Source organism: Oncorhynchus keta, chromosome 4 (assembly GCF_023373465.1).
Source record: "Oncorhynchus keta strain PuntledgeMale-10-30-2019 chromosome 4, Oket_V2, whole genome shotgun sequence".
NCBI lineage: Eukaryota > Metazoa > Chordata > Actinopteri > Salmoniformes > Salmonidae > Oncorhynchus > Oncorhynchus keta.
Window position 1 is genome coordinate 18,809,457 of NC_068424.1, and position 15,447 is coordinate 18,824,903.

General features: G+C 43.0%; 2 protein-coding genes across 8 annotated transcripts in view; both read right to left on the reverse strand.

The window, feature by feature from the left end:
* The window catches only part of LOC118370247 (alanine aminotransferase 2-like), a 38,633-nt gene extending 28,560 nt beyond the window's left edge, over nt 1-10,073 (reverse strand). For 2 of the 7 annotated variants that reach the window (XM_052503269.1, XM_035755176.2), the window contains exons 1-2: nt 9,098-9,119; nt 8,733-8,921 (exon numbers count right to left, since the gene is read on the reverse strand). In XM_052503269.1, the coding sequence (XP_052359229.1) occupies nt 8,733-8,921; nt 9,098-9,100 (192 nt within the window). In that variant the 5' untranslated portion in view covers nt 9,101-9,119. Of the gene's footprint in view, nt 1-8,732; nt 8,922-9,097; nt 9,120-9,192; nt 9,379-9,504; nt 9,825-9,948 lie in introns of those variants that run through there. The other 5 variants (XM_035755201.2, XM_035755192.2, XM_035755185.2 and 2 more) reach the window with 5 other exon arrangements.
* LOC118370304 (protein phosphatase 1 regulatory subunit 16A-like) overlaps nt 6,566-15,447 on the reverse strand; it is a 37,480-nt gene continuing 28,598 nt past the window's right edge. The window contains exon 13 of the transcript XR_008103301.1: nt 6,566-7,558. The gene's annotated coding sequence lies outside the window, so the exon portion shown is untranslated. The remainder of the gene's footprint in view (nt 7,559-15,447) is intronic.

Below are 15,447 nucleotides of genomic sequence, written 5' to 3' on the forward strand. Positions count from 1 at the left end.
TTGATTTTAAGAAAGGCATTGATGTTTATGGTTAAGTACACATTGGTGCAATGACAGTCGTTTATTGATAGTTTTTTACAAGATTACGTTTAATGCTAGCTAGCAACTTACCTTGGCTTACTGCATTCGTGTAACAGGCGGGCTCCTCGTGAGGCAGGTGGTTAGAGTGTTGGACTAGTTACCTTTAAGGTTGCAAGATTGGATCCCCGAGCTGACAAGGTAAAAATCTGTCTTTCTGCCTCGTTCCTAGGCTGTCATTGAAAGTAAGAATATGTTCTTAACTGACTTGCCTAGTTACATAAAGATTAAATAAAGGTGTAAAAATAAAAAAAGGCAAAATTGGCACCCAAAAATACCGATTTCCGATTGTTATGAAAACTTGAAATCGGTCCTAATTAATCGGCCATTCCGTTTAATCGGTTGACCTCTAGTGTAGGTGCATCAAAGAGACAAAAAAACAGCTTCTATCTCAAGGCCATCAGACTGTTAAACAGCCATCACTACCATTGAGTGGCTGCTGCCAACATACTGGCTCAACTCTAGCCACTTTAATAATAGCAACATTGATGTAATCAATTTATCACTAGCCACTTTCTATAATGCTTACATACCCTACATTACTCATCTCATATGTATATACTGTACTCTATACCATCTACTGCATCTTGCCATCTTGATGTAATGTATCACGAGCCACTAAACAATGCCACTTTATATCATGTTTACATACCCTACATTACTCATCTCATATGTATATACTGTACTCTATACCATTTACTGCATCTTGCCATCTTGATGTAATGTATCACGAGCCACTAAACAATGCCACTTTCTATAATGCTTACATACCCTACATTACTCATCTCATATGTATATACTGTACTCTATACCATCTACTGCATCTTGCCATCTTGATGTAATGTATCACGAGCCACTAAACAATGCCACTTTATATCATGTTTACATACCCTACATTACTCATCTCATATGTATATACTGTACTCTATACCATTTACTGCATCCTGCCTATGCCGCTCGGACATCACTCATTCATATATTTTTATGTACATATTCTTATTCATTCCTTTACACTTGTGTGTATAAGTAGTTGTTGTGAAATTGTTAGGTTATATCACTTGTTAGATACTACTGCATGGTCGGAACTAGAAGCACAAGCATTTCGCTACACTCGCATTAACATCTGCTAACCATGTGTATGTGACAAATAAATTTGATTTAACATTGAAACGCTTACTTATGGGCCCTTCCCAACAATGCAGAGAAAGAAAATAGAGAAATAAGTAAAACACGTAGTAATAAATACACAATGAGTGGTACAAATACCGAGTCGATGTGCAGGAGTACGAGGTAATTGAGATAAATATGTACATATACTAGGAATAAAGTGACAGATAGTAGACAGTAGCAGTGTATGTGATGAGTCTAAAATAGTTAGTGAAAAAAGGGTTAATGCATATAGTCCGGTTAGATATTTGGTTAGTTAGTTAACTACCTATATAGCAGTTTTATTGCTTGGGGGGTAGAAGCTGTTCAGGGTCCTGTTTGTTCCAGACTTGGTGCATCGGTACTGCTTGCCGTGCTGTGGCAGAGAGAACTGTCTATGACTTGGGTGGCTAGTCTTTGACAATTTTTAGGGCCTTCCTCTGACACGACTAGTATAGAGGTCCTGGATGGCAAGGAGCTCGGCCCCAACGATGTACTGGGCCGTCCGCACTACCCACTGTAGCATCTTGTGGTCGGATGCCAAGCAGTTTCCATAGCAAGCGGTGATGCAGCCAGTCAATATGCTCTCAATGGTGCAGCGGTAGAACGTTTTGAGTATCTGAGGCTCTATGCAAAATCGTTTCTGTCTCCTGCGGGGGAAGAGGCATTGTCATGCCCTCTTCATGACTGTGTTGGTGTGTTTGGACCATAATAGATCCTTAGTGATGTGGAAACCGAAGAACTTAACGCTCTCTACCCACTTCATTACATCGATGTGAATGGGGACGGGCTGGGCCCTCCGTTACCTGTAGTCCACGATCAGCTCCTTTGTCTTGCTGACGTTGAGAGAGAGGTTGTTGTCCTGGCACCACACTGCCAGGTCTCTGACCTTCTCCTTCTGCCCCTTTAACCCACTGTTCCTAGGCCGTCATTGAAAATAAGAATTTGTTCTTAACTGACTTGCCTAGTTAAATAAAGGTAAAATAAAAATTATAGGTTGTCTCATGTCGTCAGTGATCAGGCCCACCAACATCGTGTCTCGGCAGGGAGTCGTGGGTGAACATGGAGTACAGGAGGGGACTAAGCACACACCCCTGCCCCCGTGTTGAGGATCACATGGCGGATGTGTTGCTGCCTACTCTCACAATCTAGGGGTGTCCTGTCAGGAAATCCAGGATCCAGTTGCAGAGGGAGGTTTTCAGTCCCAGGATCCTCAGCTTAGTGATGAACTTAGAGGGCACTATGGTGTTGAACTCTGAGCTGTAGTCAATGAACAACATTGTCATGTACTGTAGGTGTTCCTTTTGTCCAAGTGGGAAAGGGCAGTGTGGGGTGCAATAGAGATTGCATCATCTGTAGATCTGTTGGGGCAGTATGCAAATTGCAGTGGGTCCAGGGTGTCTGGGATGATGGTATTGATGTGAGCCATGTCCTGCCTTTCAAAGCATTTCATGGCTACATATGTGAGTGCTACGGGGTGATTTCATTAAGAGAGGTTCCCTTGGTGTTCATGGGCACAGGGACAATGGTGGTCTGCTTGAAATATGTAGGTGTAACAGACTGGGTCAGGGAGAGGTTGAAAATGTCAGTGAAGACACTTGCCAGCTGGTCATCACATGCTCTGAGTGCGCGTCTTGGCAATCCATCTGGCTCTGAGGCCTTGTTAATGTTAAGCTGTTTAAAGGTCTTACTCACATCGGCTACGGAGAGCGTGATCACACAGTCGTCCGGAACAGCTGGTGCTCTCACGCATGGTTCAATGTTGGTTGCCTCGAAGCGAGCATTGAAGGCATTTAGCATATCTGGTAGGCTCGCAGCACTGGGCAGCTCGTGACTATGTTTCCCTTTGTAATCCATTATAGTTTGCAAGTTGTTAATTAATGAAGCCGGTGACTGATTTGGTAAACTCCTCAATGCCATTGGATGAGTTCTGGAGCATATTCCAGTCTGTGCTAGTGAAACAGTCCTGTAGCTTAGCATCCTCACCCAAATAGAGGGTAAAGGAGAGCTTTGTATGCATCTCTGTGTGTGGAGGTGATCTAGAGTTTTTTTCACCTTTTTTGCACAGGTGACATGCCGGTAGAAATGAGGTCAATCTGATTTTAGTTTTCCTGCATTAAAATCACCGGCCACTAGGAGCACTGCCTCTGGATGTGCATTTTCTTGTTTGCTTATGGCCCTATACAGCTTGTTGAGTGCGGTCTTAGTGGCAGTATCAATTTGTGGTGGTAAATAGATGGCTACAAAAAATAAATAGTATGATCTACAGCTTATCATGAGGTATTCTAACTCAGGCGAGCAGAACCTTGAAACTTCCTTCATATTAGATATTGTGCACCAGCTGTTGTTAACAAAGACACACACCACCCCCTTGAGTTTACCCGATGCTAACTTTCTGTCCTTCCGATGGATGGTATACAGAAGATGGCCCTATTTGGTAAAAGACCAAGTCCATATTATGGCAAGAACAGCTCAAATAAGCAAAGAGAAAAAACAGTCCATCATTACTTTGACATGAAGGTCAGTCAATACAGAACATTTCAAGAACTTTGAAAGTTTCTTCAATTGCAGTCGCAAAAACCATCAGGCACTACTATGAAACTGGTTCTCATGAGGACCGCCACAGGAAAGGAAGACCCAGAGTTACTGCAGATGATAAGTTTATTAGAGCTACCAGCCTCAGAAATTGCAGCCCAAATAAATGCTTCAGAGTTCAAGTAACAGACACATCTCAACATCAACTGTTCAGAGGAGACTGCGAGAATCTGGCCTTCATGGTCAAATTGCTGCAAAGAAACCACTACCAAAGGACACCAATAAGAAGAAGAGACTTGCTTGGGCCAAGAAACACGAGCAATGGACATTAGACTTTGGTCTGATGAGTCCAAATTTGAGATTTTTGGTTTTAACCGCCGTGCCTTTGTGAGACGCAAAGTAGGTGAACGGATGATCTCCACATGTGTGGTTCCCACCGTGAAGCATGGAGGAGGAGATGTGATGGTTTGGGGTGCTTTGCTGGTGACACTGTCTGTGATGTATTTAGAATTCAAGGCACACCAACATGGCTACCACAGCATTCTGCAGCGATACGCCATCCCATCTGGTTTGAGCTGAGTGGGACTATAATTTGTTTTTCAACAGGACAATGACCCAACACACCTCCAGACTTTTGTAAGGGCTATTTAACCAAGAAGGAGAGTGATGGAGTGCTGCATCAGATGACCTGGCCTCCACAATCACCCAAGCTCAACCCAGTTGAGATGGTTTGGGATGAGTTGGATCACAGAGTGAAAGAAAAGCAGCCAACAAGTGCTCAGCACATGTGGGAACTCCTTCAAGACTGTTGGAAAAGCAATCCAGGTAAAGCTGGTTGAGAGAATGCCAAGAGCAAAGCTGTGCAAGGCAAAGGGTGGCTACTTTGAAGAATCTAAAATATATTTAGATTTCTTTAACAATTTTTTGGTTACAATATGATTCCACATGTGTTATTTCATAGTCAGATTTCATGTCTTCACTATTATTCCACAATGTAGAAAATAGTAAAAATAAAGAAAACCCCTTTTTGAGTAGGTGTGTCCAAACTTTTGACTGGTACTGCACATATTACGTCGACTAACCTGTACCCCTGCACATTGACTCGGTAACTTCAACAGCAAAGACAGGGTGGTGACCCTACTGTTGAAGACTACCAGAAAGCGGACACTGTCATCTTCAAGAGAGCCAAGCGGGAGAGTTTACCAGATGAGCTCTGTCTCCTGAAAGATGGTAAGCCTGTCCCTTCCAGCAGTCGTCTATTTAGTTTGTCACCTGAGCTTGACAAGTCCAGAGAGCTCATCCGAGTTGGTGGTAGACTAGGTTATGCCGAAGATCTAGAACATTCTACAGTTCATCCCATCGTCCTCAATCCTGGTCATCCATCCACTAGACTCCTTATCCAAGATCACGACAGCCATCTGTGCCATCCAGGCCCTGAGAGAGTGTTTGCAGAGATCCGCCACATCCTTTGGGTCCTCTGCGGGCGGGAAGCCATCCGTCGATTCCAGCACACCTGCAAAGAATGCCGTAGATGTAAATCCAGACCTGCTGTCCCCAAGATGGCTGACCTGCCAGCTGCATGCCTGCGCCTCACGCTCCTGTTGATGGGGCGGCCAGACGGATCCCTGCCACAACTGGTGTACACAGAGACTGAGCTCCTCAGCAGACATCGACACTGCCAGATCCTGACGGATCACTTGTGGTCCAGCTACATCAGGCACTACCTACCCAGCCTGCAAGCCCGCCAGAAGTGGCATACCATCCCTGACGACCTCAAAAGGGATATGGTGGTAATGTTGGTGGAACCCAGCTTCTGAGGGCCCTCTGGCCAATCGGACGTGTCATTAAAGTTCACTCAAGCGCAGATGGTCATGTGAGGTCTGCCGAGGTCAAGATCGAGGACAGAACATACACCTGTCCTGTTGCCCGTCTGGTAGTCCTCTCAGCTCTCCCGGACAGAGAAGACAACAACAGTACTCCTGCCGTAACCACGCTCAAGAACCCTTAGCCTATCTCAGAACCAAATTGACGTCAAAATTTGGGGTGGCTATACAAAAGACTATTGAGAGTAAATATTAGTTCATCATAGGAGAGCTGTCACTCTGCTCACTGGTGATGTGGAGCAGAGCATGCTGGGTGATCTCTAATTGAGGAGAAGGACGTAACTAGAGAAAGTACACAAGCCAAGTGATAAGTTCCAGCCATCTCCTGTGAGTTCATATTTCTTACTATTCATGTGGAACGTACTCCTTTGTTGTGCTAATTAGTGTGTTTACCTGTAAGCCTGCTAACCCTGTTGTTTCTGTCATATAATTTCAGACATTTATTATTTCATTGTATAGTATAATGTCCACCAGTGTCTAGTCTACTGTATAGATTGTGGGTATTTTGTTAGCAATGAGCCTTGTGGATGTAGCTATAAACATTCAAGTTCATGCAGTTGTGTGAGGATGACGTTGCTGCTCTGAGGTTGCTGCTCTGAGGCGCGGCTGGGGATGCCGTCTGGGCCTGCAGCCTTGCGAGGGTTAACATGTTTAAATGTCTTACTCACCTCGACTGCAAAAAAGTTTTTAGTCTGCCTGGGAGCAAGACATCCTGGTCCGTGATCAGTAGTGTGTGTGCATTTGTGCTGTGTGTGTGTAAAGCTACGAGAGCTCACATCAGAATTACACCTAGGTGGTGTAAAGAATGGAAGATCTTATGTGCCAATTCACTGTACAATTCCACCACTAAGGGGTAATGTTTACTGTATCCATATGTACTATAAACATGAAAGAAGCACATAAAATACAAGGAAAGCACACACTCAAGTTTGACATAATATATTTATTGTAAAATATATACAAAGGCTCTAGATTTGTTTTAAGGTGATCAAAATTAAGGTATCAGAAATACATTGACAGGTAAGCTACTGTAGGTCCTTGATCAGTCTGAGTCCTTCCCACAAACATCCCACCCTTTTATGGTTCATCTTCATTAGCTGGACAGGAAAGACAATGAACTCCAGGAACCTTCAATATTTCAACCATTCATATACTCAGTGCAGGTACTTCCATGTACAATAGAGAGAATGAAACTGGTGTGAATGTTGAGCAGCATGGTTTTCTTCCCTCAGTGTCCCCCTGCTGGCTTGAAGTACAGTTATGTAGCAGATGTAGGACGCTACACATACACACACTACAGCACCAGAAGTATGTGGACACCTGCTCGTCGAACATCTCATTCCAAAAACATGGGCATTAATATGGAGTTGGTCCCCCTTTGCTGCTCTAACAGCCTCCACTCTTCTGGAAAGGCTTCCCACTAGATGTTGGAACATTACTGCGGGGATTTGCTTTCATTCAGCCACAAGAGCCTTTGTGAGGTTGGGCAATTTGGCCTGGCTCGCAGTCGGCGTTCCAATCCATCCCAAAGGTGTTCGATGGGGTTGAGGTCAGGGCTCTGTGCAGGCCAGACAAGTTCTTCCACAACGATCTTGACAAACCATTTCTGTATGGGCCTCGCTTTGTGCACGCCGGCATTGTCATGCTGAAATGGGAAAGGGCCTTTCCCAAACTGTTGGAAGCCCAGAATCGTCTAGAATGTCATTGCATGCTATAGCTTTAAGAGTTCCCTTCACTAGAACTAAGGGACCTACCCCGAACCATGAAAAACAGCCCCAGACCATCATTCCTATTCATTCCTCACCACTACTCCAGAGTCCAATGCCAGTGAGCTTTACACCACTCCAGCCGGTGCTTAGCATTGCACATGGTGATCGTGCAGCTGCTCAGCCATGGAAACCCATTTCATGAAGAACCTGATGAACAGTTCTTGTGCTGACAAGGCTTCCAGAGACAGGTTGGAACTCAGTAGTGAGTATTGCAACCAATGACAGACGATTTGTTTGCACTACGCACTTCAGCGGTACAATTCTGTGAGCTTGTGTGGCCTCCCACTTCGTGGCTGAGCCGTTGTTTCTAAATTACGTTTCCACTTCACAATAACAGCACTTACAGTTGACCGGGGCAGCTCTAGCAGGGCAGAAATTTCACAAACTGACTAGTTGGAAAGATGGCATCCTATGATGGTGCCACGTTGAAAGTCACTGAGCTCAGTAAGGCCAGTCTACTACCAATGTTTGTCCATGGAGATTGCATGGCTGTGTACTCAACTTCATACACCTGTCAGCAACAGGTGTGGCTGAACTAGTTGAATGTTCTAATTTGAAGAGGTGTTCACATACCTATGTATATATAGTGTATCTATTAGGAGAGCAAGCACGACTGTCCATCTTACTCCCAATATATACAAATAAATGACATGTCCACACATGTACTCCTAAGCCCATGTCGCACCACCCTCTGTGAAAACATGACTTTTTAAACAGGCAACAACCATACAAATGATGTTCTACATTAAAACAAACAAATGTAAATGTGTAATTGAGGACTGAGTTCCATTATGGAAGGAGACATTTCAATAGTACATTTAGGAGAGAGTCAAAGGCATTTAGTCCCATACTTCACATCAATCAGAATCCCACATGGTCTATGTGGAACTTTGTGCAAGCAATGCAAACTATTTACACTTAGCCAATCAACCCTACAGTACATTTTGCAAATCCGTAACATATGTGTGTATGTTACTAATTGCAATTTGTACAATATCATACGAAATGAATGAACATCCACAAATGAATACATACAATACAAAACGTAAAAGTGAGTGTTTCAGTGAGGCACTTTGCTAAATTAGTGGGAGGGATTCCACTTTTCATCACCTTCTTATAGCTAATTGGTATGTTTTTACACCTGCTACATTAGTTTAATGGGCAACTTCCCATTGCCCGAATACATCTGGTCATTTGCTCCATGTCACCTGAGCTGTATTCTCTAAAGGAAAAAGTCAACCCCTTGTTCAAAAGCTTTGTTTGCCCACCAGAAGGACCGATTATTGCAAACCTCTATCCAATAGTAGACATGAAAATGTACCTCTTTAAGCTCTTTTTCAATCTGCACCGCACGTTGCACATTTAGACCACGGACAGCATACTCAATCCGCTTTACATTCGGGTTCATGGTGTCCACGTTAAGCACCCTCTCCCGGTGCCCAAGTCCATTTTCAGTCATGTTCGGTTTCTGGAGCTCACAAAATGTTCCGCTGATAGTCCACGAACTGGTCTGTGGAATTTAGAGAAACAATGAAGAGTGGTTGGGAAGTTAAGTGTGAAACAACCAATGCACAGCAGCACCACACCAGGATTTACAGTACGGGTTGGTACTAGCCAAAGACAACATTAGGCCTACTGTTGCAGCAGAAGACACGTGCACAATGCGAAGGCAAAAAGCCCACCAACCATTCAGCGTGAAATAATTGTTTCCCTAATTGTCTTGCTTTCTTTCGTTCAATGACCTAAGCTGGATATAAAACTGTTTTGTTATCAGAGCTTACCAGAACCACCCAAAACGCACGTTTAAGCGGTCACTAGATAGTTCCTGTCAGTTCCAGCTCTTTCTCTATTCCGCTAAAGTGACAACCTCTCTTACAAATAATAGTCGATGGTTTTATAAGGTTGTCACGCCTCCTTTAGACTTCTGGTATCTAAACCCCCCAGGCCAGTCAATGTCATTTTTTGTACATCATGTTCTCTTAACTTGATCAATTTAGGAGCACGAAAACATTTATGCAAGTTTAGTAGAACCAGAAAAATGTGATTTAAATTGTTTTGAGATATGGATCCTAGCAACTTTAAAAGCACATCACCTGAATAAGCTCTCACTTTTCATTTATTTCGGTGACACCAAATGTTTGGCCTACTACTGGTAAAGTTCCCACAAATATGATAACTTTCAGGTTGTTAGATAGCTAGCTAATGCTGTAACACGACTGAACTAGGTTATCGGTTAGCGGCTTGTAAGTAGTTTTAGAACGGCCTGTGTGCCATAGTTCGTGAATGTAAAATGCTGTCCTGCCTATGTGAGATGAGAAGAAAAAAAACTTTGCATCGGTAATATGTATCATAGATTTTGAACGGTTTGGGCTAGAAACAATCCGTTCTCTCTGTAGTAATGGTGCAAGCATGACAGTAACGGATGCGCTCAGTGTATTCTCAATGGCACTAAGAGATGAATGAATGATGACAATTATTATCGGCGTTATAATTTTTCTCGGTGGCTAAATTGGATGCATCAACCAATGGTTGCCTACCTCGTCATCGAATATGCAGGCGGGCACTAGACAGCTATAACATATGGGCCGTGCACCAAAAAATATATTACAAAATATATTTAAAAAATATGGGCTGTGCTCTACATGGAACCCAAAGGGTTCTCCTATGAGGACAGCCGAAGAAACCGTTGGCACCCTTTTTTCTAAGAGTGTAGTTACTTACTTAAATAGGCCAGCCTAGACAATGAAGCTGGGGTGGATTTAAAGAACACTTGTGACCCAAAATATTTGTTGTTTTTTATTATTATCTATAATTATCGCCATGTAGGTTTTCAATGGTCAAAGTTAAAACATTAACCATTTAATTGAAATATTAATATTATTGCCATGGAGTGTTGAAATGCATTTTTGCCTGAGCTCTTTACATTGCTTTCTTGAATTGCACAGAACCTGAAAGGGCTACAAATTAGTCTGTGGCACTGGCACAGCACTCTGTGTGCTCTTAACTGGGCCCTCTTCCCACCGAGGGGTGTGGTGTTACTCTTACTGCCTGAACAAATGTACACATGCTGCACCCCCACCCTGAGGTCATGGCCCAACTCCAGAGGTTGCTACCACAACAACACCCTCACACACACCCCTGCACACATGTAATTATCAAACCATTCCCTTGAATGTCAACATCCTAACCTAAATAACTCCTCCCATGTCCTAAATTACTCCAATGCACAAGTTTGCAATTATCCATGTCACATATGTCAGCAATACAATGTTCCCCCTCTCCTCGCCCCTACCTGGGCTCGAACCAGGGACCCTCTGCACACATCAACAACAGCCACCCTCGAAGCATCGTTACCCATCGTGCCACAAAAGCCACGGCCCTTGCCACACTTAAACGTCTAAAACTAGATCGAAAGTATGTCAAAATCACAATTTAGCCCTCGGGCCAAAAAGTTTGCCCACCCCTGCACGAGTCAGTGGAAGCACAATGGTTCTCTCTGCATATCCCTGTGTGTCTGTGAGGCCGTTTTATCTCTACCTGTACCCCATTGGAAGAATCCAGAAACATCCGGTTCTTAGGGATACAGTATTTTCAACCTAGCTTACTTTTCCCCTGTAAACTGGATGTGGCGACCCCGGTCAGGCATTTCTTTTACGCCTGCTACATTAGTTTAGCTTTATCCTGACACCCAGGACATAGGAGAGAAAATCAAATCAAGGTGTGGACTAACTATCAGGTATGAAGGGAAGACCCAGATGCAGACCACGTCGGATAAACAATAGTTTGATGTTCCAAACAGGGGCAGGCAATAGACAGGTCAAGGCAGGCAGGGGTCAGAAAACCCGAGGTGGGGCAACAGTACCGGAGGGCAGGCAGGCTCAGGGTAAGGCAGAGATTGGTAATCCAGAGGGTGGCAGAAGAACCGGTCAGCAGGCAGGCTTAGTGCCAGGCAGAGTGGTCAGGCAGAGTGGTCAGGCAGGCAAGCAGGAGCTGAGCCACAGAACACTGGTTGACTTGAACAAACAAGACAAACTTGCACAGACAGACAGAAAACACTGGATAATGGGGAAGATGGGCAACACCTGGAGTGGGGTGGAGCAGCCCCCTATCTACATTGACGGGACAGTAGTGGAGAAGGTGGAAAGTTTTAAGTTCCTCGGCGTACACATCACGGACAAACTGAAATGGACAATCAATGCACAATCGAGAGCATCCTGTCGGGCTGTATCACCACCTGGTACGGCAACTGCTCCGCCCATAACCGTAAGGCTCTCCAGAGGGTAGTGAGGTCTGCACAATGCATCACCGGGTGCAAACTACCTGCCCTCCAGGACACATACACCACCCGATGTCACAGGAAGGCCAAAAAGATAATCAAGGACAACAACCACCCTAGCCACTGCCTGTTCACTCCACTATCATCCAGAAGGCGAGGTCAGTACAGGTTAGAGGTCGACCGATTATGATTTTTCAACGCCGATACTGATTATTGGAGGACAAAAAAAAGCCGATACCGATCAAATCGGCCAATTTTTAAAAATGTATATATATATACACACATTTTTGTAATAATGACAATTGCAACAATACTGAATGAACAATGAACACTTATTTTAACTTAATATAATACATATGGGCTTTTGGATGGGTGTTCTTAAGGGGCTTCCACAGGTTGGTGGTATTTTTTGATTTAGCCGTTGCTGACCCCATGCTTACATATTTATCACAAATAAGACACCTTGCTTTCCCTGGTGCCAATTCCATGTAATAGTCCCACACTGGTGCTCTGCTTTTCTCTGTCATCTGTAAAACACACACACAGCTCTGAAGTGACAATGATACTGAAGAATCTGCTTAGGAGACAAATACTCTCAACTGTTTGAATAAAAATAGAGTTTAAGTTACCTGTGATGAATGTTGAAAACAAAAACTGTAATTTCTATATGCAGGAAATCCTATTCTAATAACGGACATGGTATGAATTGACTACCAAAGTGCGAGGCATAATTCCCATGACACCTTCTAGCAAAATCTGAAAAGCGGTTCCTTCATTCATTTTTTCCATAGGATATTTTCTGATTCACTTAAAATAAGGTCTGTGTTTCCTGTAGGCTTACACCAGCTTGCCAATTTTAGAACTGTGTAGATATCCATAGGACAAGGTAACTCTGATCAATATTGGCTAAATATAAGCAAAGATTTTAAAAAATTGTAAAGTGGATTTATGATTTTTTTTGGACAAACGTTACCTTATCCTAGTGAGATTTACACTGATATCAAAACGCCAAGGCGTTTTTGGTCTTGGCCATAGTGGAGTTTGGAGTGTGACTGTTTGAGGTTGTGCTTACCTATTGCAGATTCAGTCTTCCCAGCCTGGTGCAGGTCTACAATTTTGTTTCTGGTGTCCTTTGACAGCTCTTTGGTCTTGGCCATAGTGGAGTTTGGAGTGTGACTGTTTGAGGTTGTGGACAGGTGTCTTTTATACTGATAACAAGTTCAAACAGGTGCCATTAATACAGGTAATGAGTGGAGGACAGAGGAGCCTCTTAAAGAAGAAGTTACAGGTCTGTGAGAGCCAGAAATCTTGCTTGTTTGTAGGTGACCAAAAACTTATTTTCCACCATAATTTGAAAATACATTTATTAAAAATCCTACAAATTTACAGGCCTCTCTCGTCTTTTAAGTGGGAGAACTTGCACAATTGGTGGCTGACTAAATACTTTTTTGCTCCACTGTACCTTTGACTATTACGAGCCTGCTGCTGCCTACCACCCCTCAGTCAGACTGCTCTATCAAATATCAAATCATAGACTTAACTATAATAAACACACAGAAACACTAGCCTTAGGTCAAATCCGGAAACTATCACCTCGAAAACAAAACGTTTATTCCGTTCCGTATTTTATCTAACGGGTGGCATACACGAGTCTAAATATTCCTGTTACATTGCACAACCTTCAATGTTATGTCGTAATTACGTAAAATTCTGGCAAATTAGTTCGCAAAGAGCCAGGCGGTCCAAACTGTTGCATATACACTGACTCTGCCTGCAATGAACGCAAGAGAAGTGACACAATTTCACCCGGTTAATATTGCCTGCTAACCTGGATTTCTTTTAGCTAAATATGCAGGTTTCAAAATATATACTTGTGTTTTGATTTTAAGAAAGGCATTGATGTTTATGGTTAAGTACACATTGGTGCAATGACAGTCGTTTATTGATAGTTTTTTACAAGATTACGTTTAATGCTAGCTAGCAACTTACCTTGGCTTACTGCATTCGTGTAACAGGCGGGCTCCTCGTGAGGCAGGTGGTTAGAGTGTTGGACTAGTTACCTTTAAGGTTGCAAGATTGGATCCCCCGAGCTGACAAGGTAAAAATCTGTCTTTCTGCCTCGTTCCTAGGCTGTCATTGAAAGTAAGAATATGTTCTTAACTGACTTGCCTAGTTACATAAAGATTAAATAAAGGTGTAAAAATAAAAAAAGGCAAAATTGGCACCCAAAAATACCGATTTCCGATTGTTATGAAAACTTGAAATCGGTCCTAATTAATCGGCCATTCCGTTTAATCGGTTGACCTCTAGTGTAGGTGCATCAAAGAGACAAAAAAACAGCTTCTATCTCAAGGCCATCAGACTGTTAAACAGCCATCACTACCATTGAGTGGCTGCTGCCAACATACTGGCTCAACTCTAGCCACTTTAATAATAGCAACATTGATGTAATCAATTTATCACTAGCCACTTTCTATAATGCTTACATACCCTACATTACTCATCTCATATGTATATACTGTACTCTATACCATCTACTGCATCTTGCCATCTTGATGTAATGTATCACGAGCCACTAAACAATGCCACTTTATATAATGTTTTCATACCCTACATTACTCATCTCATATGTATATACTGTACTCTACCATCTATCTTGCCATCTAATGCATCTTGCCATCTTGATGTAATGTGCCATCACGAGCCACTAAACAATGCCACTTTATATCATGTTTACATACCCTACATTACTCATCTCATATGTATATACTGTACTCTATACCATTTACTGCATCCTGCCTATGCCGCTCGGACATCACTCATTCATATATTTTTATGTACATATTCTTATTCATTCCTTTACACTTGTGTGTATAAGTAGTTGTTGTGAAATTGTTAGGTTATATCACTTGTTAGATACTACTGCATGGTCGGAACTAGAAGCACAAGCATTTCGCTACACTCGCATTAACATCTGCTAACCATGTGTATGTGACAAATAAATTTGATTTGATTTAACATTGAAACGCTTACTTATGGGCCCTTCCCAACAATGCAGAGAAAGAAAATAGAGAAATAAGTAAAACACGTAGTAATAAATACACAATGAGTGGTACAAATACCGAGTCGATGTGCAGGAGTACGAGGTAATTGAGATAAATATGTACATATACTAGGAATAAAGTGACAGATAGTAGACAGTAGCAGTGTATGTGATGAGTCTAAAATAGTTAGTGAAAAAAGGGTTAATGCATATAGTCCGGTTAGATATTTGGTTAGTTAGTTAACTACCTATATAGCAGTTTTATTGCTTGGGGGTAGAAGCTGTTCAGGGTCCTGTTGGTTCCAGACTTGGTGCATCGGTACTGCTTGCCGTGCTGTGGCAGAGAGAACTGTCTATGACTTGGGTGGCTAGTCTTTGACAATTTTTAGGGCCTTCCTCTGACACGACTAGTATAGAGGTCCTGGATGGCAAGGAGCTCGGCCCCAACGATGTACTGGGCCGTCCGCACTACCCACTGTAGCATCTTGTGGTCGGATGCCAAGCAGTTTCCATAGCAAGCGGTGATGCAGCCAGTCAATATGCTCTCAATGGTGCAGCGGTAGAACGTTTTGAGTATCTGAGGGTCTATGCAAAATCGTTTCTGTCTCCTGCGGGGGAAGAGGCATTGTCATGCCCTCTTCATGACTGTGTTGGTGTGTTTGGACCATAATAGATCCTTAGTGATGTGGAAACCGAAGAACTTAACGCTCTCTACCC